A 24,509-nucleotide genomic window follows, 5' to 3' on the forward strand; every position below is an offset into this window, starting at 1 on the left:
AGCTGGCATCTCAAAGCAAAAACAAGAGAAAAATGACAGTAAAACCGAAACCTGCAAAGAAAAGGAAACATAATGAGGGAAAAGATTACAGTCTGAAATTATTGAATACGTTGTTGAGTCTAGAAAGCTGTTAAGTGCCTGATCGAAAGATAAGGTGCTGTTGTACGAGGTTATGTTGAGCTTCAATTGAACACTGCAAGACAGCATGACAGCAAGACGGAGAACTAAAATGACAGGCGGCCAGAAGCTCGGGGTCATCTTGTGGACTGATTGGAGGTGCTCCACAAAGTGATCACTCAATCTGCGTTTGGGCTCCCCACTGTAGAACAGATCACGTCATGAGCAGCGAATACAGTACATTAAATGGAAAGAAGTACATATAAATTGCTGTTTCACTTGGAAGTTGTGTTTGGGGCCTTGGACAGTGAGGACAGTGGAGGTAACAGGGCATGTGTTACATTTCCTGAACGTGCACAAAAAGGTGCCATGGGAAGGGGAGGTGATGTTGGTGGTGATTGGGGAGTGAACCAGGGTGTTTTAGAAGGTAATTGTCCCTTTGGAATGCTGAAGGGGAGGGGATGAGAAGATGTGTTTGATGGTGGCATCACACTGGAGGGCCTGGATTTTAAGGAAAAAATGGTGACCGCACACGCCGCAGAGCCGCCGCAATTCCCCACATGGCAACTCATTTAAATAGCTGGGGTGGCCCACCCCCCACAATCCTGTGGAGGGGGCGGGCTGTCCAACACCGGCAATGGTGTCAGCTGCCTGTGTGTAGGCACTGGCACCATTTTTAAAGGGCAGCCAGCCCTGCCGGCAAATTTAAATTTTTAAAGATACACCCCCCCCCAAAATGTATCAAATAAAATCCTAATGCCCCTTTCCCACCCCCCAATAAAAATTACATTAACTATTTGCCCTTCCCCCCCGCCAAAACACTTACCTTTGAAATCTGACCTTTCCTCCCCAGACTGTACAAAGTTTAATGTTCACCCCTTACCACCATCCCCTACACTCATTACGTTTAATTGACCCTGTCCCCCAACACCCCACCCCCCCCCACACTAAAAATCTTAACGCCCTACCTGTGTCATGCCGTCTTTCCCTAGACGGGGAAGTGAAGGCACAGGAGGGCCCGGAGCTGCACTGAAGATTGCAGTGGGCCTGGAAGATTGGAGGTGAGTGTATTTAAATTTATTCATTTTATTGATTTACATTTTGAAATTCAGGTCCCGTCGCCCTGTTGCGGAGGGGGTGCAGGGGTGGGGTGGGGTGGGGGGGGTGCCGCCACGGAGCCTCGCCGAGCCACCAGGAGGATCGGGCCAGGCTCTCCTGGCATCGGGCTCCTCTGCTGGAACAATCATCCGCACCACCCCGCTCTGGCCACGGAGCCCGACATCGGGAGCCCGGTAAAATCCAGCCTGAAGTGGCAGAGCAGGATGATCGGTTAAGTACGGAGGCTGGTGGGGTTGTAGGTGAAGACAAGGGGAACCCTACCATGGTTCTGGGAGGGAGGGTAAGGGGTGAGAGCAGAAGTGAGGGAATCCAATGCACTCAGACGAGGGCCCTGTCGACCACTGTGGGGGGGTAATCATCGACTGGGGAGAAAGGAAAACATATCAGAAGCTGGTATGGACGATTGCATCATCAGAACAGGTGCGACAGGGATTGAGAAACTGGGAGAATGGAATAGAGTCCTGACAGGAAGTAGTGTGTGAAGAAGCGTAGTCAAGGTGGCTGTAGGAGTCAGCGGGCTTCTTGTGAATATGCGTTGATATCCTATCCCCTGAAATGGAGACAGAGAAATCAAAGAAGGGAAGGGAAGAGTCGGAGATGGACCGTGTGAGGGTGGGAAAAGGATGGAAATTGGAAGTAAAATTGATGAGTTTCTCCAGTTCAGGGTGAAAGTGGAGTTAAAGGAGAAGTTGTTCAATATGAGAACAATACAGGCACATCAATGTATTATAATTCATCATGATATCTTTTGTATATCCGAACTGTCTGGGAAATGCTGCTATATCACTTGACTCCATTTTTAGGGGCAGAATTTCCAAGAGGTTCTCCTAATCTGCCACCGTGACTTCAATAGCGGATCAAATCCTGGAGAAGGAGAAGGAAAGGGTAATCCTTCAAGCTGAATTTTATTTCACTGCCTCAGAAATGCAGTACCACATAGAGTTGGTGGTTTCCTTACACTAGTCTACAACATAATTACTGGATCCTCTTCCTTCCCCAAGCCACTTTTAGACTTATCTTAAAAATACTGTTCACACCTGGCACAGTACCGTTAGCTAGGAAACAGTACTGTTAGCCAGAGAAGCGATTCATTAATGCTCTGTATTTGTGAAGCACAGTCTGCTGACATTTCTAACAGTCATGCAGGCAGCTGTCAGGTCAGTTAACATTGCATTGCTCACTTGATGGCCTGAGGATCTTATCATGAATTTGCTGATAGGCAGCAGACCAGTCAGTAGTAGTGAAAGGAGCCCAATAGACCATGATTGATGTCAGACATCAGATAAAAAACAATTTATGACCATTTTGATGTAACTGCGCACCCTTGTGAATAAATGTAACATCATTAATTCCACTTCGTCTCCTTAATGACTCTCTTTGCCTCACAGTTCAGTTCATTATAATCAAGCTCTGCTGCAGACCTTGGTTACTTCAAACAGGCTTTGAACACTGCTTGAAGGCCACTGCTTTTGCCGTACAGCTCGGTTGCTCTTTACAGATACCTAACAGGAGGAGTGGCTTGCAGGCCCTGGCTTTAGTTTGTTGCTGCACTCCGCTACAACAACAACAACTACTTATATTTATATATCACCTTTAACGTAAAAAAACGCCCCAAGGCGTTTCACAGGAGCATTATAAAACAAAGTATGGCACCGAGCCACAAAAGGAGATATTAGGTCAGATTACCAAAAACTTGGTCAAAAGGGTAGGTTTTAAGGAGTGTCTTAAAAGAGGAAGGCGAGGTGGAGAGGCATAGGGAGGGTATTCCAGAGCTTGGGGTCCAGGAAACTGAAGGCGCGGCCACCAGTGGTGCAGCAACTGAAATCAGGGATGCACAAAAGGCCAGAATTGGAGGACTGCAGATATCTTGGAGGGTTGTGGGGCTGGAGTTGATTACAGAGATAGGGAGGGATGAGGCCATGGAGGAATTTGAAAACAAGGATGAGAATTTTAAAATCAAGACGTTGCTTGATTGGGAGTCAATGTAGGTCAGCGAGCACAGGGGTGATAGATAAACAGGACTTGGTGCAAGTTAAGACACGGGCAGCAGTTTTGGGTGATGTCAAGTTTACAGAGGGTAGAATATGAGAGACCAGCCAGGAGTGCATTGGAATAGTCAAGTCTGGAGGTAACAAAGGCATGAATGAGGGTTTCAGCAGCAGATGAGCTCAGAAAGGGGCGAAGTCAGGCGATGTTACGGAGGTGGAAATACACAATCTTAGTGATGGCACGAATATGAGGTCAGAAGCTCATCTTGGGATCAAATGTGACACCAAGGTTGTGAACAGACTGGCTTAATCTTAGGCTGTTGCCATGGAGATGAATGGAGTCAGTAGCTAGGGTAAGGAATTTGGAGGGGGTACCAAAGACAATGGCTTCAGTCTTCTCAATATTTAATTGGAGGTCATTTCTGCTGATCCAGTACTGGATGTCAGATAAGTAGTTTGATAATTTAGGAACAGTGGAGGAGTTGTGAGAAGTGGTGTTGAGGTAGAGCTGAGCGTCACCACTGCAGAGAAAGAAAATATTTTTGGTAGTCAGGTCTGTCGCCAGTTACACCAGCTTTTGTAACTAGTTTTGTGGTTAGCAATGTTCTTTTCGTGGTGAGCTATGAAGGTCTTATACTTTGTTTATGTTGCACTAACAATATTTGCATGTATCTGGGCTGCTTTTGACCTTGCAGTTCTTCCTCTTTCTCACTATGTCTACTTTCTGAGGTTATTTTTGATTCTAATTATTTTGTTGCATTTAATGTTTTATTTTCCCTCCACTCTTAATTTACACACTTTTCTACAGTTGAAGTCAGTAGATTTTAGTTTGATTTCTTAACTACTCACTAATTAAATGAAGGCAGAATGGGGTAATTTTAATTGGCTATTTGGGAAATAGGGACAAGGCTGGTCCCACCCGAATTTGTGGTCCATTGAAGTAACATGGAGAGTACTATCAGGCAGAGTGTAACATTTTTGTTCCACTCAGTCCCATGGGTTTCTCTGCCAAACAGGTAAGTTCAAATTACCCTTGTTATTAGTACTTGAGGCAAAAGTGGATTTATTAGATAATGCCAGTTGTGACTGGCAAAATTCTACTAGGCAGAAAAGCCCCTTACAAGAAGTAAATCATAAATAAACTAAACTATTACTAAGTTTATGTTTAGGGCACTGTATTTCAGAGTGTGCAGTCTTTCTCTTATCTCTATAGTTTCTCTGTTTCCTCTTTGACTTCTTTTCTTCTCTGTACCTTTATTATTTTCTGCTTTGAGCATGAAACTTTTCTGTTTTCTTCCTTTTTTCCCTTTTCTTCTATCATCTTGGGTGGGAGGTGGTTTATAAGAAAAGTGGGTTGTTGATTTTCAGGATTTACTGGTGTGGGGAAAATGCAGCTTGCAGACCTTACCATCACCTCACCCATTCCTTCATGCTTTCTTCACCCTTACCCTTCTGCATGATGAACTCCCCTTCTCATGACACCTTGTTTGCACTGTGCCTGTGCTCACTTCCCCTTTCATTACCTTTTCATATTCTGCTTTGTACTCTGCCCCAGTTCCAGTTACCTCTCTATCCTTTTTTCCTTTGCTCAGCATTCCCTCACCACTCACTTCACAACACCATCCCTGCCCCACTCCACCCCACTCACCTCCATCCCTGACTTTCCTTTGCCTGCTATCTCCTCCAAATCCTGTTCCTCATCCCTGTTCCTACCCTGAAGGTTCTGGATACAGCAAAGGCTATGGGCCCTGACAACATACTGGCTCTAGTGCTGAAGACTTGTGCTCCAGAACTAGCCGTGCCCCTAGTCAAACTGTTCCATTACAGCTACAACACTGGCATCTATCTGACAATGTGGAAAATTGTCCAGGTATGCCTTGTCCACAAAAAGCAAGACAAATCCATCTGGCCAATTACCGCCCCATCAATCTGCTCTCAATCATCAGCAAAGTTATGGAAGGTGTCGTTGACAGTGCTATCAGGTGACACTCTGTCAGCAATAACCTGCTCAGTAACACTCAGTTTGGGTTCTGTCAGGGCCACTCAGCTCCTAACCTTATTACAGCCTTGGGTCAAACATAGGCAAAAGAGCTGAATTCCAGAGGTGAGGTGAGAGTGACTCGCTTGACATCAAGGCAGCATTTGACTGATTATGGCATCAAGGAACCCTAGCAAAATTGATGTCCATGGGAATCAGGGGCGAAAACTCTCCACTTGTTGGAGTCATACCTAGCACAAAGAAAGGTTGTGATTGTTGGAGGTCAATCATCTCAGCCTCATCATTGCAGGAGTTCCTCAGGGTAGTGTCCTAGGTCCAACCATCTTCAGCTGCTTCATCAACGACCTTCCTTCCATCATAAGGTCAGAAATGGGGATGTTCGCTGATGATTGCACAATGTTCAGCACCATTCGGAACTCCTCAGATACTGAAGCAGTCCATGTCCATTTGCAGCAAGACCTGGACAATATCCAGGTTTGGGCTGATAAGCGGCAAGTAACAATTATGCTACACCAGTGCCAGACAATGACCATCTCCAAGAAGAGAGAATCTAACCATCTCCCCTTGACAATGGCATTACCGTTGCTGAATCCCCCACTATCAACATCCTGAGGGTTATCATCGACCAGAAACTGAACTGGAGCAGCCACATAAATACTGTGGCTATAAGAGCAAGTCAAAGGCTGGGAATTCTGCAGCGAGTAACCCACCTCCTGCCTCCTCAAAGCTTGTCCACCATCGACAAGGCACAAGTCAGGAGTGTGATGGAATACTCGCCACTTGCTTGAATGAGTGTGGCTCCAACAACACTCAGGAAACTTGACACCATCCAGGACAAAGCAGCCCACTTGATTGGCCCCATCCACCACCTTAAACATTCATTTCCTCCACCACTGACACACAATGGCAGCAATGTGTATCATATACAAGATGGATTTCAGCAAAACACACCAAGGTTCCTTTGACAGCCCCTTCCAAACCCACGACCTCTACCACTGAGAAGGACAAGGGCAGCAGATGCATGGGAACACCACCACCTGCAAGTTCCCCTCCAAGTCACACACCATCCTGACTTGGAACTATATCGCCATTCCTTCACTGTGCTGGGTCAAAATCCTGTAACTCCCTTCCTAACAGCACTATGGGTGTACCTACACTACATGGACTGCAGCGGTTCAAGAAGGCAGCTCACGACCACCTTCTCAAGGGCAATTAGGGATGGGCAATAAATGCTGGCCTTGCCAGTGACGCCCACATCCTTTGTAAGATTAAAAAAACTCCCTTCATCTGCCACCTGTTTCTCCACTTTTCCTGACCCCTCTCTTCACCTTTCCCTATCCCTCTGTCCCCCTATCCCATCCCTGAACCTTTTGAAATTCAGGGAATTCAAACCAAGTTTATGTTCCTAGTCCTCTTAATTTAATCCTTTCAGCCCTGGCATTATACTGGTGAATCCACATTGTACTCCCTCCAGGGCCAATATACCTTTCCTGAAGTGTGATATCCAATACTGAATGCAGTTCTCCAGGCTGGAAAGGATCACTATTCTGTACAATTGAAGCATCACTTCCTCAATTTTGTATTTCAACCCCTAGCCTATTTGTACCTGTGCAGTAGCTTTCGCTGATTTGTCTGCCTAAACACCTAAATCCTTTCACTCCTCCCCAGTTCCTAGCGTCACACTATTAAGAAAATATTCTGATAGGTCTTGGAGCATGCTGAGTGGTTCCAGCATTTCTTGTTTTTATTTCAGATTTCCAGCATCCGCAGTATTTTGCTTTTATTGTGATAGGTCTTACCTGGCTCTAACATGGATGACCTCACATTCCCCTACATTGAAGTCTATCTGTCATAGTTTTGCCCACTGAATCTGTCTATATTTCTTTGTAACTTCTCGCTCCCATGCACACAACTCATTGCATCTTTTTCCTAGCATGAAGCAAATTGGTAAGGTCAAGATATACAGCTGATTTGCTGCCTCAAAGGATTTGATAGGAAAGTTGCTGCAGATCCAGGAATTATGGATGGCCTTCCTACAGCTACTCTCATCTGCAGCTTGTGCCTGATGCAGCTGTTTAGCTTCAGAATGGATTCTGTTCTATAAGCTGCAAGTGGGAATTCCTGCAGCAGCACAAAATATACTTTCGGAGTAAAGCAGTATGTCAGAGAGGAGTCGTCAGTAGACCAGCAATGAGATTTCACAGCACTGAGGCTGTCCTGGTAAAGTAATGAATGGCATCTAATGGAACTGACTGTGGTGTATCTTTCCTTGACCTCTATACAGCATTGATACAGTCAACCGCATCATTTCCTGTACCACTGCTCCTCTATTGTCCAGCTTTGTGAAGCTGGCTTTGTTTGCTTCCATTCCTACCTGCCCAAATGCAGCCTGTGCATCTGTAATAATGGCCTTTCTTCTCACACCTGCACAATCACAGCCATCCTTGGCCCCCTCCTCTTCCTCACCTAGACACTGCCCCTCATTAGTGTCATCAGCAAAAACTGAATTGCCTTCCATGCGTATGCTGGTAACGCCTTTTATACTTCTACCCCCTTTCTCTCATTCACATGTCTACATCTGTGCTGTTAGACTTTCTATCTGACATTAAGTCTTGGATGACTCACAATTTCCTCCAACTGAAAATCAGTAAGATCAAAGCCATCATTTTCTGCTGCTGATACAAACTTTTGTCATTAACTCTATTCCCCTCCCTGGCTATATGCTCAGGCTGAACCAAACCTTGCATAACCTTGGCATCCTGTTCAATCCAGAACTGAGTTTCCAATCCCATATCCTATTAAAAATCAAGAACACTTATTTCCAACTTCACAACATTGTCCACCTCTGCCCTACCACTTTGATTTCTCTAATGCTATACCAACCTCCATAAACTCACACTGGTCCAAATCTATACCATGCATATTCCATTCTGTACCATTTCCGATACACCACCACCCCCATCCATATCGACTTACTTTGGTTTTTATCTTCCAAAAAGTCCTTGTCTTTAGATTTTGACAGGCCATACCCCTGTGAACCTCCTTCTGTTCTTTTTGATCCTCCAACTCAGGTGTCTTGTGAATCCTCCCATCTTTTGCCCTACAACTAGGAAAAGAGTCTCCAACTGCCTCTGCCTTACACTCCCTCCCTCCCTAAATCCCTCTATTTTTATCTTCTCTCTTTTTTTAAAAGTCTCCTCTAATGGTCTGGATTTTTCCAAGCCCTTGACGTCATGATCTGTGGCGGGGAGGGCCTGAAGATGGCTCCGGATCAGGCATGCCATAGATCTCGACACCAGGAGGGCCCGGCCCGATCCTCCCGATAGTGGCGAAGCTCCATGGTGGCTGCCCTGCTGCTGGGCGATGGACCTCAATTAAAATACTCAAATCAATAAAATTAATACATTTATTTCCAATCTTAAGGGCCTGCCGCAATCTTTGGCGCAGCGGCCGGCACTCCCGCGCCTTCAGATCCCTATCCGGCATGACACTGGTGGGGAGGGGGGAGGAGGTAAGATTTTCAGTTCAGGGGGGTCAATTGCACATAATGGGTGTAGGAGATGGTGGGAAGTGTTGAACTTCAAACCTTGTGCTGTTTAGGAGGGGGGGGGGGGTGGAAAGTCAGATGTAAAAGATAAGTGTTTTGGGGGAAAGGGAAAATAGTTAATGTAATCGTTATTGGGGGGGAAGGGGCATAAGAAATGTATTTATTTATTTTTGTGGGATATGTGTTCAAAAATTTAAATTAGACAGCAGGGCTGGCTGCCCTTTAAAAAAGGCACCAGCGCCTGCGCATAGGCAGCTGACACCATCGCCGAGGACAAACAGTCCTTCCCCTGCACAAGATTGGGGTGGGGGGGATCGGCCCCACTATTTAAATGAGCCGCCGTGCTTGAGATTGCAGCGGCTCTTTGGCATCGTGCGGACCGCCATCTTTTGAGATCCGCCATCTTTTGAGGTCTGCCATCTTTTGAGCTTTAGCCCATTGTGTGTCATGCGTGTGGGCAGCATTTGGGAAGTTTACATAGGAACACAGAAGCAGGAGTAGGTTATTCAGCCCATCGAGCATGCCCACCATTCAATACGATCATGGCCGATCATCCACCTCAATGCCTTTTTCCCACACTATCCTCATATCCCTGTATATCATTGGTATTTAGAAATCTGTCAATCTCTGCTTTAAACATACTCAATGACTGAGCTTCCACAGCCCTCTGGGATAGAGAATTCCAAAGATTCACAACCCTCTGAGTAAAGAAATTTCTCCTCATCTGTGTCCTAAGTGGCTTCCCCCTTGTTTTGAAATTGTGTCCCCTGGTTCTACACACCCCAACCTGGGGAAACATCTTACCTGCCTCGACCCTGTCTATCCCTTTAAGTATTTTGTAGGTTTCAATGAGATCACCTCTCATTCTTCAAAACTCTCGAGAATACAGACCCAGTTTCCCCAATCTCTCTTTATTGGACAGTCCCGCCATCCCAGGAACAAGTCTGGTGAACCTTTGTTGCACTCCCTCTATGGCAATAACATTCTTCTTAAGATAAGGGGACCAAAACTGCACACGGTACTCTAGGTGCAGTCGAAACAAGGTTCTATATAACTGAAGCAAGACTTCACTACTCCTGTACTCAAATCCTCTTGCGATAAAGGCGAACATACCATTAGCCTCCTTAATTACTTGCTGCACCTGCATGTTCGCTTTCAGTGACTTATTGACAAAGACACCCAGGTCCCTTTGTACATCTACACTTTCTAATCTCTTACCATTTAAGAAATACTCTGCACATCTATTCCTGCTACCAAAATGGATAACTTCACATTTTTCCATATTATATTCCATCTGCCACGTTCTTGCCCATTCACTAAGTCTGTCCAAATCCCCTTGAAGCCACTTTGCATCTTCTTGACAATCCACATTCTTACCTAGTTTTGTGTCATCCACGAACTTGGAAATATTACATTTGGTCCCTACATCCAAATCCAAATTGATGCATATTGCGAACATCCCATCAGTGTGTATCGCTTGTTTCCTGTGCTATTGTATGAACGACAGATGAAAATTTTTATTTCAACAGAATGCCTGAACAGGGACTTGAAACCTGGCTCCTCAGATTAAATGTCCAATGACCTACCGACTTGAGTTATCCAGGCTTGTTTGTACAATACTGTACAGTGCCTATCCCCAACTTTGAAAAAAAAAACTTGCATTTATTTGGGCCTTTACAACCATAGGACATCCCAAAACCCTTGATGAAGCCGTTTTTGAAATATAGTCACTGTTGTAATGTAGGAAACACAGCAGCACAGCAAGCTCCCACAAACAGCAACGTGGTAATGGATTCTTCCGTTGCTTGGACAGAGGAATGTTCAGCAAGGAAACTGTTTGTTCGTCTAGATTGGTGTCGTTTCATATGTGAAGTGTAACCAAATCTTGAAATGCAGATCTGATTGCAGATATTACTTATGAAATCACTGTTGGAGGGATGGGTAAAGGCACTGTCTTTGCGGCACCTTCGCTTGCCCTGTAGGGACCTGGCTGTTCTCCTCAAATGTTGAGATTAATTGTTGACAGAGACTATTAATGCAGTTTAAAACTTCCCACAAGCCCACCCAGATTTGTCATCCCCAGTTTCTTAATTACAGGAAGGAGCACGCAGGGTTCTGTGGCATCGCGCATGTTGTTTTGTTCCGTGAGTCACCCTCCGTGGGCTTGTTTTTTTTTTCATTTGAATATGAAATAATCGCCCACTGCCTGCAGCTGAAATCGAAACTTAAAGCAGTGACTTCTGTTTTCCCAGGAAACAAAGTTCTTTCTCTCGCAGTCAGACAGCGAGCGGCTGCTGCGGGACAGATTCAGTGTAGCAGCGCCTCGCTGCGGCCGCTCAGCTCCTGTCTGAAAAGCACCTTGGAATCAAATGACTGCGGCCCAACCCTGGCTCACACTGGCATTTAGATTTCCGAGCCCCACGCCACTTGGCGAAGGTGCCTTGTTAAAGCCAACTATTTAATTTTTAAGTGGGAAAAAAACTAATTTTCCAATGCTGGAAAACAACTATAATAAGTTCTCCCTGTGTCTGCGTGGGTTTCCTCCCACCTCCAAAAGACTTGCAGGTTGATAGGTAAATTGGCCATTGTAAATTGCCCCTAGTGTAGGTAGGTGGTAGGAGAATAGTGGGGATGTGGTAGAGAATTTTGCTTTTATCATAGGAGAATAGTGGGGATGTGGTAGAGAATATGGGGTTAGTGTAGGGTTAGTATAAATGGGTGGTTGTTGGTCGGCACAGACTTGGTGGGCCGAAGGGCCTGTTTCAGTGCTGTATCTCTAAAAACAAGAAATGCTGGAAATACTCAGCAGGTCTGGCAGCATCTGTGGAGAGAGAAGCAGAGTTAACGTTTCAGGTCAGTGACCCATCCGTTCTTCATTTGCTTCTCTCTCCACAGATGCTGCCAGACCTGCTGAGTATTTCCAGCATTTCTTGTTTTTATTTCAGATTTCCAACATCTATATGTGGGCGGCACAGTGGTTAGCACTGCAGCCTCACAGCTCTAGTGACCCGGGTTCAATTCTGGATACTGCCTGTGTGGAGTTTGCAAGTTCTCCCTGTGACTGTGTGGGTTTTCGCCGGGTGTTCTGGTTTCCTGCCAAAGACTTGCCGGTTAATAGGTAAATTGGCCGTTATAAATTGCCCCTAGTATAGGTAGGTGGTGTGGGGATGTGGCAGGAATATGGGATTAGTATAAATGGGTGGTTGATGGTTGGCACAGACTTTGTGGGCCAAAGGGCCTGTTTCAGTGCTGTATCTCTAAATAAATCTACAGTATTTTGCTTTTATTTTACTGGAAAACAACCAGTTGTCTGCAGAATGATAACAGGAGCGAGTTCCTCACTCACACTACTCTCTGAACAGGCACCAGCATTACAGCTGAACTATCAGGGCACTTACTCCTTCTGAATGGCCTTGAGCACACGGGGCGTTATCTCAGCTGCTAAACCCTACTTCAATTTATCATTTGGGATTCATCCCTGACTGTCCTTCAGGTTATACACAATTAGAATGATATCTAGAACCATTATAGTGAGTAGAAGCACAAAACTTTCTCGAACACCTTAGAGATGGGAATAGCAGAAATCAATTAGTTACACTTAAAACAGACACCGAATGTCAATTTTTATATTTTACTGAGTTTGCTGAACGAGGGAATGGTTTTCAGATACTAAACTCCCTTAATTGCATTTCAGTCGGTCAGATTTGCAGTGCTGAGATTGGAAAGCTTAATGTAACAGAGCAGGTAAATTTAATTAAACAAATTGGACAATCTAAACAAAATGCCAAACTTATCTATAAACTGTTGTTCTCCATTTTTATTATGTCACAAAACAAGCACCAGCTATGGAACAATGCCCTCTCCAATCACGTGTGAATAAATCACAGATGAAATATAGACAAGGCAATCAATGGTAAAATAACCAAAAAAATCTGATTACTGAAATGAATTGGGTGGCACAGTGGCGCAGTGATTAGCACCGCAGCCTCACAGCTCCAGCGACCCGGGTTCAATTCTGGGTACTGCCTGTGTGGAGTTTGCAAGTTCTCCCTATGTCTGCGTGGCTTTTCTCCGGGTGCTCCAGTTTCCTCCCACAGCCAAAAAACTTGCAAGTTGGTAGGTAAATTGCCCCTAGTATCGGTAGGTGGTGTGGGGATGTGGTAGGAATATGGGATTAGTGTAGGATTAGTATAAATGGGTGGTTGATGGTCGGCACAGACTTGGTGGGCCGAAGGGCCTGTTTCAGTGCTGTATCTCTAAACTAAACTAAACTTTTCTAAAACAAGGATTGCACCAAAGAAAGTGATCCATTCCAAGTTAAAAAGTCAAGTTGAATTCACCACATGAATTTCAAACACTTTAAGAAAAATTTACTCTTTAACGATCCACTAGCAGATCTCCCAAAACTTACAATTTATACAACACTTTTATTGTAGTAAGTGTGCCTGATTCCCAGTAGAAATGGACGCCAGCTGTCTTAGAAGAGTGAGGAGAGATGACTAAAAGCATGGTCAAAGAATAGGTTTTCAGGAGGCTTTTAGGGAGGGTAATAGTGATGTGCAGGGGGTTGAGAGAGGGATTTCCAGATAGCAAGGCCAAAATGGCTGAAGAATCTGTTACTAACAGTGCAGCAGGAGGGGAAGTTGCATAGGAGGTCAGAACCCAAGAATCAAAGGACATAGGCTGAGATGTAGGGACACAGGCTGAGATGTAGGGAGGGGAAAGGCTATTTAAATTAAGACAAAGATCTTGAATTGATGACTTTGATATTGTTACAATTGGGTGAGGAGGGGTCTCCTCTTTTCCCTCTCCTTGTTTGACCACAATAGGCTTATTTCTTTTTGAACTGGATATATTTGCCAATTCAGTGAGTGTTTAAGTGTTTACGCCTCGTGATCATAAAAAGAACCAATTGGACATGTTTTTTCGAGTTTAACAAAGAAAGAGGTTTACTTTATTGTACTTAAACCAATCTAAATAAAAATAAAATACTCTACAACCTTCACACACACACAAATAGGTTACAGAGTGGGGAAGGATAGATTACTTGAATTAGAGTCCAGAGAAATAAAAGGGATATACAGTCTTTGGAGGTTGGTGACTTAGCTGGCTTCAGGCTAATTTCAGTAGTCACGCGACTTTCCTTTGGTTTTCCTGAGGCTTCCGTTTTGAAGATGTGGACGCTAATTCGATGGTTCTCCAGGGGACAGCAATATGGCTGATTTCAGTTGAGAGGGGGTCTCTGTCTGTTCATTCTGGAAAGTTCGCACCTCTCAATAGCTCTCCCCATCAGGTTTAAGTCATTAAGCACAGTGAGCATCCAACAGTGAACAGATTATCAAACACTGATCAATTAAACCACTGAAGACTACGTCTGCAGCAGGGAATACGCCTTAGCGCTCATAGTCAGCAGGCAGAGTTCAAAGCTTGCAAGGTTTGAGTGGCTCATATCCACCAGTTTAATATTCAGGTTTCCAGTCAGTGGATTAAGAAAAACCATCATTCGACCTAGCACATTTTCCTGACAATATATACAAATGAAGTCCTACACAGGCTAAAATAACTCCAAAGGGTCAACAGAAACTGGGGAGATTTGTAAAACATTGACAATCATTATGAGGATGTCACTGGGGAGATGCCAGTTGATTGGAAATGGGCCAATGTGATACCCATATTCAAAACAGAGTGTCTCCTAACAATGCAGAGCATGTGCAGAGTGATTGCCAATGTCTTTGGTGCACCCTAACATTTACCAGCTTGCCAGTTTGGGTCTGCGCATGCGCGCATTGACGTCACCAGGCAATGATGTCAGACATAATGATGTCCAAGCATTACCTCATCCCTCAATGGCCGTGATCACCGCCTTCATTCCCAACAGTACCCCACTCCTTCCCGCCATCCTCGCCTCAATCGCCACTTTCATTTTCCCACTCCCGACTACTCGCTGCTCCATCCTGCGCCCGTCTGTTCAACCAAGGATTCCCAATCACCAAGGTTCACAGTGCACTTGACAATGCCATCTCATTTCGAACACTTCTGTCTTCACTCCATTCTCTCCCTCCTAGATCTACAATAGGGTTCTTGTTTTTACCTTCAACAGATCATGTGCTGCCATTTCCACCACCAGCAACTCCTTTTCCTTCCTTATCCACATTCTGAAGGGACCATTCCCTCTGCGACACCTGGTCCACTCTACCATCACCTTCAGGAGATATAACACCTGTCCTTTCACCTCCTCTCCTCTCACCTTCCAACACTACCCCTTTCATGTGAAACAGTGATTTTCTTGTACTTATTTCAATTTAATATACTACATTTGCTGCTCACGATGCGGTCCCCTCTACATTGGAAAGACCAAACACAGTCTGGGTATTTGCTTTGCTGAACGCTTCCATTCGGTCTGCAAGCTTGGCATTGAGTTTCAGATTGGTTGCAATTTTAATTCTCCACACAGCTCTCACTCTGACCTTTCTGTCCTCAGCTACCTACACTGTTCCAATGAAGCTTAATAGAAACTTGAGGACCAGCACTTCATCTTTTGATTAGAGACTTTATAACCTTCTGGACTCAACACTGAATTCAACGATTTCAGATCCATTACCTCTGCACCCTTTTCTTCAGGCAGCAGGTGCAGATAACAATTCTGCTGTTCATTTAATCGCTCCTCCCTTCTACTCAATCACAGACCTTCCCATTAGTTCTTTCCTCCCCTCCTATCTTTCCCTGCTTCTGTACTAGCTTAAAACCTATTACAGCTGTAACATTTTCCAGTTCTGGCAAAAGGTCAGTGGCGTGAAATGTTAACTGTTTCTCTCTTTGCATAAACTGTCTGGCCTGGTGAATACATCCAGCACTTTCTGTTTATATTTCAGATTTGCAGCATCCGCAGTATTTTGCCTTTGTAAACAGCAGTCATCATAGATTCAGAAGGGGAAGATCCTGGCTGGCCAATCTCCACTTTCTGGAGGACATGATATCCAGGTTATGCACTTCAATCAACAAAAAGCTGGTCCCTAGTACCAGGAAACAAACATGTGAATGATAGGAGGTTGGGTGTGATGTCCAATGATGCCAGGAAACTAAACTCACACTGATTGCACTGCCCAGTTTGCAGGTCAGCAGCGACAGGTGATAAACAAACAGGAGGCCTGATTCTGAGCTGAGATGTTAAGTGTAGGAGGAAGAGAGTCTGGGTGAGAGCTGTGCATTTAGCCACTCGAAACCAGCCTTGTTTTATTAATTATATGGGAACGGTTGTAGGCCATTCAGCCCCTCACCCTCGGGCCTGCTTCATGATTCAATTAGATCGTGGCTGATTTGCACCTTAACTCAGTTTCACCTTGGGTAATTAAAATCTGCCTTGAAAGCTCCAAAAATCTGCCTTGAAAGCTCCAATTGCTCCAGCATCCAGCCATTTATGGGAAAGGGAGAGCCAAATTTCTATTACCCATTGTGTGAAAACATTATTCCTGATTCTGCTCCTTTTATTACTTTACTTGGTAATAGAACAAATCCACAGCAAGGTTGTAATGGCTTCTTTTTAATGTTAGTCAGATTAGGAAATACTGGAGCTGGCAGTCAGTCAGTCTGGAGTTAGCATCAACTAGGTGCAAAACATCTTCAGCTGCTGGCTCTTTCCTGCATTTATTTGATCATTCTGGAGTCTACAGCTATCCTCTTCACTATCAACTACATGTATAGTGAGGTAGCCAGGACCAGACGACCAGTGGGGTGCCCAAAGCTCTGCTTCAAGGATGCTTGCATGCAGGACATGAAGGTCCTAAACGTTGACTATCAGATTTCTGAGTCACTAGCTGAAGAGGGAAATGGCAACACAACCTATGGACTGGCGTGCACTACCTGGACGACCAGTTGCTACAGCAGCTTGTCAACAGACGCCAATGTCAAGAACCCACAGCGTCAGGTGGCAGCTTCACCTGTGGCAGAACCTGCCTCTCGAGGATTGGCCTTCACAGCCATCAGCAAAGGTGCACCAAGACACCCCACCTAAATGGATTGTTTGCTGTGTGTCCATCATTTTTGTAGATGGAAGGATGCCAACCAACTTCACCCAAAGCTATTTCAAATACTAGTTCAGTAATTGAAACGTCATACTAGTTGTCACTAATAAGGAAAACATTTATATTGTACGAATGATTTATACCTCCTCAAAAACTGGTTTAAATTCTGTGAAGCACCTGATCTTTGATGTGTGCCCCATTTGGGTTTTCTTTTAAAGTGAGATTCAGGACACTTCACAATATACCGTCAAAGGATTGTCACTACACTGCTTTACAACATGTATTCATTCGAAATCAAACTTAGTAACAGTCAAGGTACAGCAAGTTATACAAAGAGATGACTCAGTGAAGTCCAGCACCATTTGATTTATTTGTTTTACAGACCAGACAGATCTTGCACGTATACTGTATGCTCAATAAGAAACTAGCCATTAAATATCCTCGCTCTGTAAACAACTCTATTTTCAGTATTCTGCTGTTCAGTTGCAATGATTTACTTTTCAATGTACAATTACAACATAGCACTAGCTTGAAGACACTAGAAATGAGAATAGCTCTAAACTCTTTCAGTTCACAATATGTAACTTTTTGCAACTTTAGCCTCACATAACTAGGGTTTAAACATTACCTGAAAACCAACTGCGCAGTGCCATCTGTAAATTCACTAACTAGAATAAAGTTGAAAGGCCACTAAAAATCAGCACCGGAGCAAGAAAATCCAATTTATTTCAATTTGTCACCATCTTTACTGCAATTATCTTCAATTCATTTCTTAGTTAAAACCTTCAAGAACAGTTAATAACCTCCTAATATTGCAGCATTGTAACTAGTCAACATCACTTTTGCACGTTACTTGTATGATGCTACTAATGAATCGCCAAGTTGCAAAACCCCAAGTTTAAAAAAAGCAGTTGAAACATAGTATAAACGCCCCCCATCAAACTTTACTGAAATGCTTGAGAAGTGTTTGCTAAAACCCATATAAAACACTTGCATTGGACCCTTCAAATCACCAGAGCCTTGAAGAGATATAGAAACTGAATGTGTGCAACATGAAGCTAAAACAGTGAATATATGTGTGTAGCAAAGTTGAAGATGCACTTGCTAGATCAAGATAGCATAAATGTTGTGCAATTGAGCAATATTTGAATAGGATTTTCTGCATGGACAGGAACCGCTGGCTCAAAGGTCTCTACTTAAAAACGACAGTGATAAGGCACAAGAAATTGAAGTCCCAAGCACTTGGGCTTTATTCAAAATAAACAATTCGGAATACAATATACCACAAGGCTGCCATCCTCAAGGACAGTAGATGTTAAATTGTCAAGACTGCTGGTCCTTTCCTTGGTAATTTCCACTTCATTTTTTGCCTTTAACCTTCTCACCTCCTTTCTTGTTGTGCTTTTTGGCAAACCTCATGTTCCTCAGGAACTTGGGATCAACCTGGAGGAAAAAAAATGGATGGACCTTAAAGACATCTAGTTATATTAACAAGATTTTTTTTGCCTGCCCCAGGAATTCACATTAATAATTGTCCATGAGACAGTACTGCCTTACAGTCAAGGTAAGCACAAACGGGCCTAGGCCCTGGCTTGTCAGTTTTCAGCAGGACCCCAATGGTTTAGATAAGGTTGAATAACCACATAAAATGCTAACAAAATACAGATACCAGCCAGAAAACCAGTAGACAATAGCTTTGAATGAAAACCTTTCAGATCATTTAATTTCTTTCTTTCAGAGCATCAATTTTCAGTTTATTTTCAGGGCTGAAGAGTTCAATTCATTCATCATGCAGTTCCACTAGACAGGGATTAACCTTGCGGGTTGTCTTTGCACTATCCATAGATTTGTATGACCATGCCCATCATTCCCACATTGCAGTAACCAGAACCGTATGCAACATTACTTGACCAGGGCACTGTACAATTTGAGACTGCCAGGGATCCTGCATTATAACAGTTTTGTCTAATACCATGTCAGAGCTGCAACATGGTGAGTACCAGGTTAACTAGCACCCCTAGGTCTCATGGGACCTTCTATGCTATTCAGAGTATACAAGCTTTCTATTGCTACAGGAGTATGGAACATTTGCCACTGATCAGCCAGGTATAAACCCAGTCATGTTCTCTTTCTCAAATTTTAGCTGCCTCTCCGAGTCCAAGCAGCTGCGTGTTGTTTGAAAATTTTAAGTACTTTTGAGACCTTCATTCGAAGTAATTCATGTATCAGGAACAAGAGTGGCAACCCAGTATCTTTTATGATTGCCACCTGCTTATATCCCTCCTCTGGCCTGTCACTAATCTTGATGCAGGTCCTTGCTGCCCACTAATCCTTGATTTGTAACAAACTTTCTTTCATGTGGTACTTAATCAAAACCCTTCTGAAACATCCAAGTGCACCAGATCACATTGCTTCCCACCACCCGCCCCGCCACCCCCCCCCCCCCCCCCCATCAACAGTACCCTTTGATACTGATTCCATTTATTTTCAATTATTAGGAGCAGGCCAATGGCTCTTGTCACCTGCCTCAAACACATACAGGTCATCGATTTGTCAAGACACCCCACAGGGACCAGATTCAATAGGATGTTTATAATCAGCATCTAAGAACTTGACCAAGGGGAAATGTGTTTTTCTAGACAACTCCAACTGCTCCCCATACGTCACATCTCAGCCAGGGTTTCAGAGATACAGAATATAAGCCGGACTCAAGTGAAGTATTTATTTGAGGCAGAAATTACACCAGATACCTTCCTAGCAGCTAGAGATCTTTCTAACAGAGGAACACCTAAAACAAAGTCAAGTTTGAAACGGTGTAAATAAACATTAGGTTCCAAATTCAACTTCTACATTCAAAACTTACTAAAGTTAACAAATGGAAAAGAATAGGAAGCAACAAGACTATCCCAGTGAGAAACTGTCAGAGTAAAAAAAAAGAACCACTAAAAAGCATGAAGTAAAGTTAGCAATCGTGTCCAAAAGCTGTGAGGTTTAATGGAGACAGATGCCCCAATAAACACGGGGACATTTTTGATTTAATCTTCCTGCAATATCAATGATCTGGTAATGGTCAATACCACAATCACTTTCGAATGCAGGTGCAATCCTTACAAGAAATTTAAACCTGAAAACTTTTAAATACTTTGCATTTATATTTACAAAATTATGAGCAGCATGGTACCAAACCAACGATGAACATAATTCATGAACATATACCCTGTCCCCAGTAAAGATTATAGCACTTTCCATTAAAATAAGTAACTTTATCAGAAAGCAGAACTTCTGACACTCCAGCCATGTACTGGGCAGGGGGGTGGGGTGCAGACGAATGTTTCACTGTCAGTAACGCAACCTTTCAGAGGAAACATTAAACCAAGTCCCTACCTGCCTACTTAAGTGGATGCCAAAGACCCCATGGAATTCCCAGAAAGCGAGAAGCTTTTCCCACTGTCCTAGCCTATCTTTCTCTTTTAAACACCCCAGCACTATGTTACTCATTCATTCGGAGCTTGAGAGACTTTGAAAGTCAGTCGCCATGTTCATCTACCAATAGCGACTGCACTTCAAAAGGAATTAGTTGTTTGTAAGGTATGTTACGATGTCCTGAGGGAAAGCAGTGCTATATAAATGCCATCATAATTATTTACCAAATTAGTCAAACTGATACACTGAAATAGGAAAAGATTTGCATTTACATGGCACCTTTCACGACCCGAGGACATCCCAAAGCACTTTACAGCCAATAAAGTACTTTTGAACTGCAGTTACTGTTATAATGTAGGAAACATGGCAGCCATTATGTGCACAGCAAGCTCCCACACAAGCAAAGTGATGTTGATAGTGCTCCCCCACTCTTTTTCAAAATAGTTCCATGGGATCTTTTACATTCACCTGAGAGTGCAGATGGGTCCTCGGTTTAACATCTCATCCGAAAGACAACACTTCCGATATTGCAGCACTCACTAAGTACTGGATTTTTGTGTTTAAGTCTCTGGAGTGGGACTTGAACCCATAATCTTCTTGCTCAGCAGCAAGAGTGCTACAAACTAAGCCTGAGCTGGCAAAGGCAGCATGAGGGTGGTTTCAAATTTAGTAGGTTACATTATCCTTTACCTTACTACTATGACGGTGTCATTGTCAAGTCAGGTGAGCCTGCAGCAGTGCTGCTGTTAGCTTCATAGTGCTAAAAGTGAAGTTTCTAATGGAAAAGAACCAATTTCTGTGTCACATCTTACACAGAAAATATAAAGCAGTATCATAGCCAATTAAAAAACTTTAGGGCAAGAGGAAAGAACTGCGGATTCTGGAAATCTGACACAAAAACAGAAAATGCTGGAAATACTGAGCAGATCTGACAGACTCTTCTTCAGAACCACCGACCTGCAACATTAACTCTGAAGTTTTTTCGGAGAGAAACAGTCAGATTTGTATTATGGTTGTAAAACTACCTGTTTCAAACCAACCTCAGCAGACTATCTGCAACTGTAATTCACTCTGCACCATTATCATTAGAGAAAAAAGTACTAGGAAAACTAATGGGGCTAAAAGCTGACAAGTCCCCTGGACCTGGTGACCTGCATCCCAGGGTCTTAAATGAAGTGGCTGCAGAGATAGTGGATGCATTGGCTGTAATCTTCCAAAATTCCCTACATCTGCAAAGGTCCCAACAGATTGGAAAACCGCAAATGTAACACCTCTATTCAAGAAAGGAAGGAGACAAAAGGCAGGAAACTATAGGCCAATTAGCCTAACATCTGCCATTGGGAAAATGCTAGAATCCAATATTAAGGTAGTAGCAGGACATTTAGAAAATCATAATACAATCGGGTACAGTCAACATGGCTTTAAGAAAGGGAAACTGTTTGACAATTTTTTTTTTTATAAAAAGAGATTGTTGAGGATGTAACAAGCAGGGTAGATAAAGGGGAACCAGTAGGTGTAGTGTATTTGAATTTCCAAAAGGCATTCAATAAGCTGCCACATAAAAGGTTACTGCACAAGAGAAGAGCTATTGGCGTCAGTGGTAATATTTTAGCATGGATACAGGATTAGCTAACTAACAGGAAACAGAGTCAGGATAAATGGGTCATTTTCAGATTGTCAGACTGTAACTAGTGGAGTGCCACAAGATTCAGTGCTGTGGCCTCAACTATTTACGATCTATATGAATAATTTGGATGATGGGACCGAGTGTATTGTAGCTAAATTTGCTGACAATACAAAGATCGGTAAGAAAGCAAGTTTGAGCAGGACACGAAGAGTGTACAAAGGGACAGAGATAAGTTAAGTAAGTGGGCAAAAATTTGGCAGATGGAGTACCATGTGGGAAAATGTGAAGTTGTCTACTTTGGTAGGAAGAAAACAGTGAGACTGCAGAATGCTGCGGTAGCGGGACCTGGCTATCCTTGTACATGAATCACAAAAGGTTAGCATGCAGGTACAGCAAGTAATTAGGAAAGCAAATGGAACGTTGGCCTTTATTGCAAGAGCGATGGAGTATAAAAGAAGGGCATTCTTGCTACATGGCATTGGTGAGACAGAACTTAAGGAGTACTGCGAAGAGTTTTGGTCTCCTGCAGTTCAGAGAAGGTTCACTCGGCTCATTTCTGGGAGTAAGGGGTTTGTCTTATGAGGAAACGTTGAGCAGGTTGGGCCTATACCCATCGGACTTTAGACGAATGAGAAGTGATCTTACTGAAACAAGATTCCGAGGAGGCTTGACAGGATAGATGCTGAGAGGATGTTTCCCCCTCGTGGGGGAATCTAGAACTAAGCAGCAGTCTAAAAATAAGGTATCTTCCTTTTAAGATGGAAATAAGGAGGAATTTCTTCTCTCAGAGGCTCGTTAACCTTTGGAATTCTCAACCTGAGAGAGCAGTAAGGCTGGGTCAGTGAATATATTCAAGGCTGAGTTAGACAGACTTTGGATCCCCAAGGGAGCCAAGGGTTATGGAGGCCATCAGGAAAGCAGAGTTAAGGTCACAATCAGATGAGCCATTATTGAATGGCGGTGCACACTCGGGTCTGCAAATGAGACCCGACCCGAGCCTGACAGAACTCCATCTGACCCCGGCAGGGCCCAAGTCATCCACTTTCCCGCTCCCAACCATCAGTTAACCTACCTTCCATTTTTCCACTTTGTTCCTTACCTGCACAAGCTTAAAATAACTGTTACAAAACCACCTTTAAAACCCAAAAAGTAAATTAACATTAAACCTAAGGTGGTGAAAGAGTGTGGCCGATCAGGCCGTCAGACTCAAGGGGCCAAAAGGCCGACTCATGCTCCTATTTCTTGAGGCTGAAACTGCTTCACAACTGACACAAAATGTGCAGTTACTGTTGTAAGGTATTTATGAGCACCAAAACCCAGCTAATATACTTACTCCTTTCAGGGGCTCAAATCGAAAGGACTTGGGCTTTTTGATCCCTGTTCTGTGCCACTTGCTGGCTGTAAGATAGAGAACATGTATTTAAAAACTTCTAAACAAGAAAAAGAAAAGCTAAATCAAAGAACAGCAACAGCCTCGGACTTACACTGATTGTGGTTGGTGTGGTTCTTCGACTTGGCCATGACTCAAGTGACCTGAAAGACATAGAGGCACATTTACATCACGCACTGCAACCTCTCCGATCCGGTGCAAACGCCCGCCTCAACCTCCCCCCTCCTGCACCCGCTCACACCGTAACCTCCCCCCTCCTGCACCCGCTCACACCGTAACCTCCCCCCTCCTGCACCCGCTCACACCGTAACCTCCCCCCTCCTGCACCCGCTCACACCCTAATCTCCCCCCTCCTGCACCCGCTCACACCCTAACCTCCCCCCTCCTGCACCCGCTCACACCCTAACCTCCCCCCTCCTGCACCCGCTCACACCCTAACCTCCCCCCTCCTGCACCCGCTCACACCCTAACCTCCCCCCTCCTGCACCCGCTCACACCGTAACCTCCCCCCTCCTGCACCCGCTCACACCGTAACCTCCCCCCTCCTGCACCCGCTCACACCGTAACCTCCCCCCTCCTGCACCCGCTCACACCGTAACCTCCCCCCTCCTGCACCCGCTCACACCGTAACCTCCCCCCTCCTTTACTCACTCACACCATAACCTCCCCCCTCCTCTACTCACTCACACTGTAACCTCCACCACACACACATGGATGCGGAGTCACATTACAAACCAGCAGCATTCAACCCACTGGAGGGGCCCTCACACTAACTATGCCCCAAAAAGCAGGAGAGCCGCGCCGTGTCCTGAGCCCGTGGTCCCGGCGCCAGCCTCTCTCCCGGCCATTAAACCACATCCAATCCCCCTGCCAGTTAAATACTCTGGTGTCCCCGAGCCCCGACCTCCTCTCGACCCAGAACCGCCACCTCTGTACTCCCAGAGACGCTGCGTGAGGCGGATGGCTGCAGATTGCAAAGCCTCACCTCCCAAGCCGCCTCCTCCACCACCAACAGACACCGGAAGAGAAAGGCCAGCCGCTGGGGATGCTGGGATTTACCGGGCCGCCTGCTTCCTCTTCCGGCGGCGGCGCTGAACCAGCACAAAGGTTCCGCGTGGAAATGAGTTCCGTGCTGTGGCTTGTCACAAATCACAATCCTGTCCTCGAATAAATTTCAAATATTCACCATAAATCCAATTCAGTGACAAAAAATATTAATTTTTGAGCGTGATTCTGACGAAAGATCATTGACCTGAAACGTAACTCTTTCTTTATCCG

At 44.4% G+C, this 24,509-nt stretch overlaps 1 protein-coding gene and 1 non-coding gene across 2 annotated transcripts; both read right to left on the reverse strand.

Annotated features, from left to right (window-relative positions):
• Positions 1-18,014: 18,014 nt before the first annotated feature.
• Positions 18,015-24,298, reverse strand: rpl29 (ribosomal protein L29). Its single transcript, XM_068051864.1, has 4 exons — positions 24,217-24,298; positions 23,326-23,374; positions 23,175-23,239; positions 18,015-18,234 (listed from the first exon to the last, which is right to left on the reverse strand). The coding sequence occupies exons 2-4, from the start codon at positions 23,360-23,362 to the stop codon at positions 18,151-18,153; spliced, it is 186 nt and encodes a 61-aa protein (XP_067907965.1). The 5' UTR covers positions 23,363-23,374; positions 24,217-24,298; the 3' UTR covers positions 18,015-18,150.
• LOC137380467 (small nucleolar RNA SNORA71) lies at positions 19,764-19,891 on the reverse strand. Its single transcript, XR_010977033.1, has one exon. It is a non-coding gene; the product is annotated as a small nucleolar RNA SNORA71 (small nucleolar RNA).
• Positions 24,299-24,509: the final 211 nt, after the last annotated feature.

The sequence above is a fragment of the Heterodontus francisci genome, chromosome 19 (genome assembly GCF_036365525.1).
Source record: "Heterodontus francisci isolate sHetFra1 chromosome 19, sHetFra1.hap1, whole genome shotgun sequence".
In the NCBI taxonomy this organism is placed as follows: Eukaryota; Metazoa; Chordata; class Chondrichthyes; order Heterodontiformes; family Heterodontidae; genus Heterodontus; species Heterodontus francisci.

What these genes read in the sequence shown, in the direction of transcription:
- rpl29 (XM_068051864.1), bottom strand. Translation starts at nt 23,362, where the DNA reads ATGGCCAAGTCGAAGAACCACACCAACCACAATCAGT. An exon ending in CCACACCAACCACAATCAGT is followed by an intron (nt 23,240 to 23,325) that starts GTAAGTCCGAGG and finishes TCTATCTTACAG; the next exon opens with CCAGCAAGTGGCACAGAACA. An exon ending in GATTTGAGCCCCTGAAAGGA is followed by an intron (nt 18,235 to 23,174) that starts GTAAGTATATTA and finishes TTTTTCCTCCAG; the next exon opens with GTTGATCCCAAGTTCCTGAG.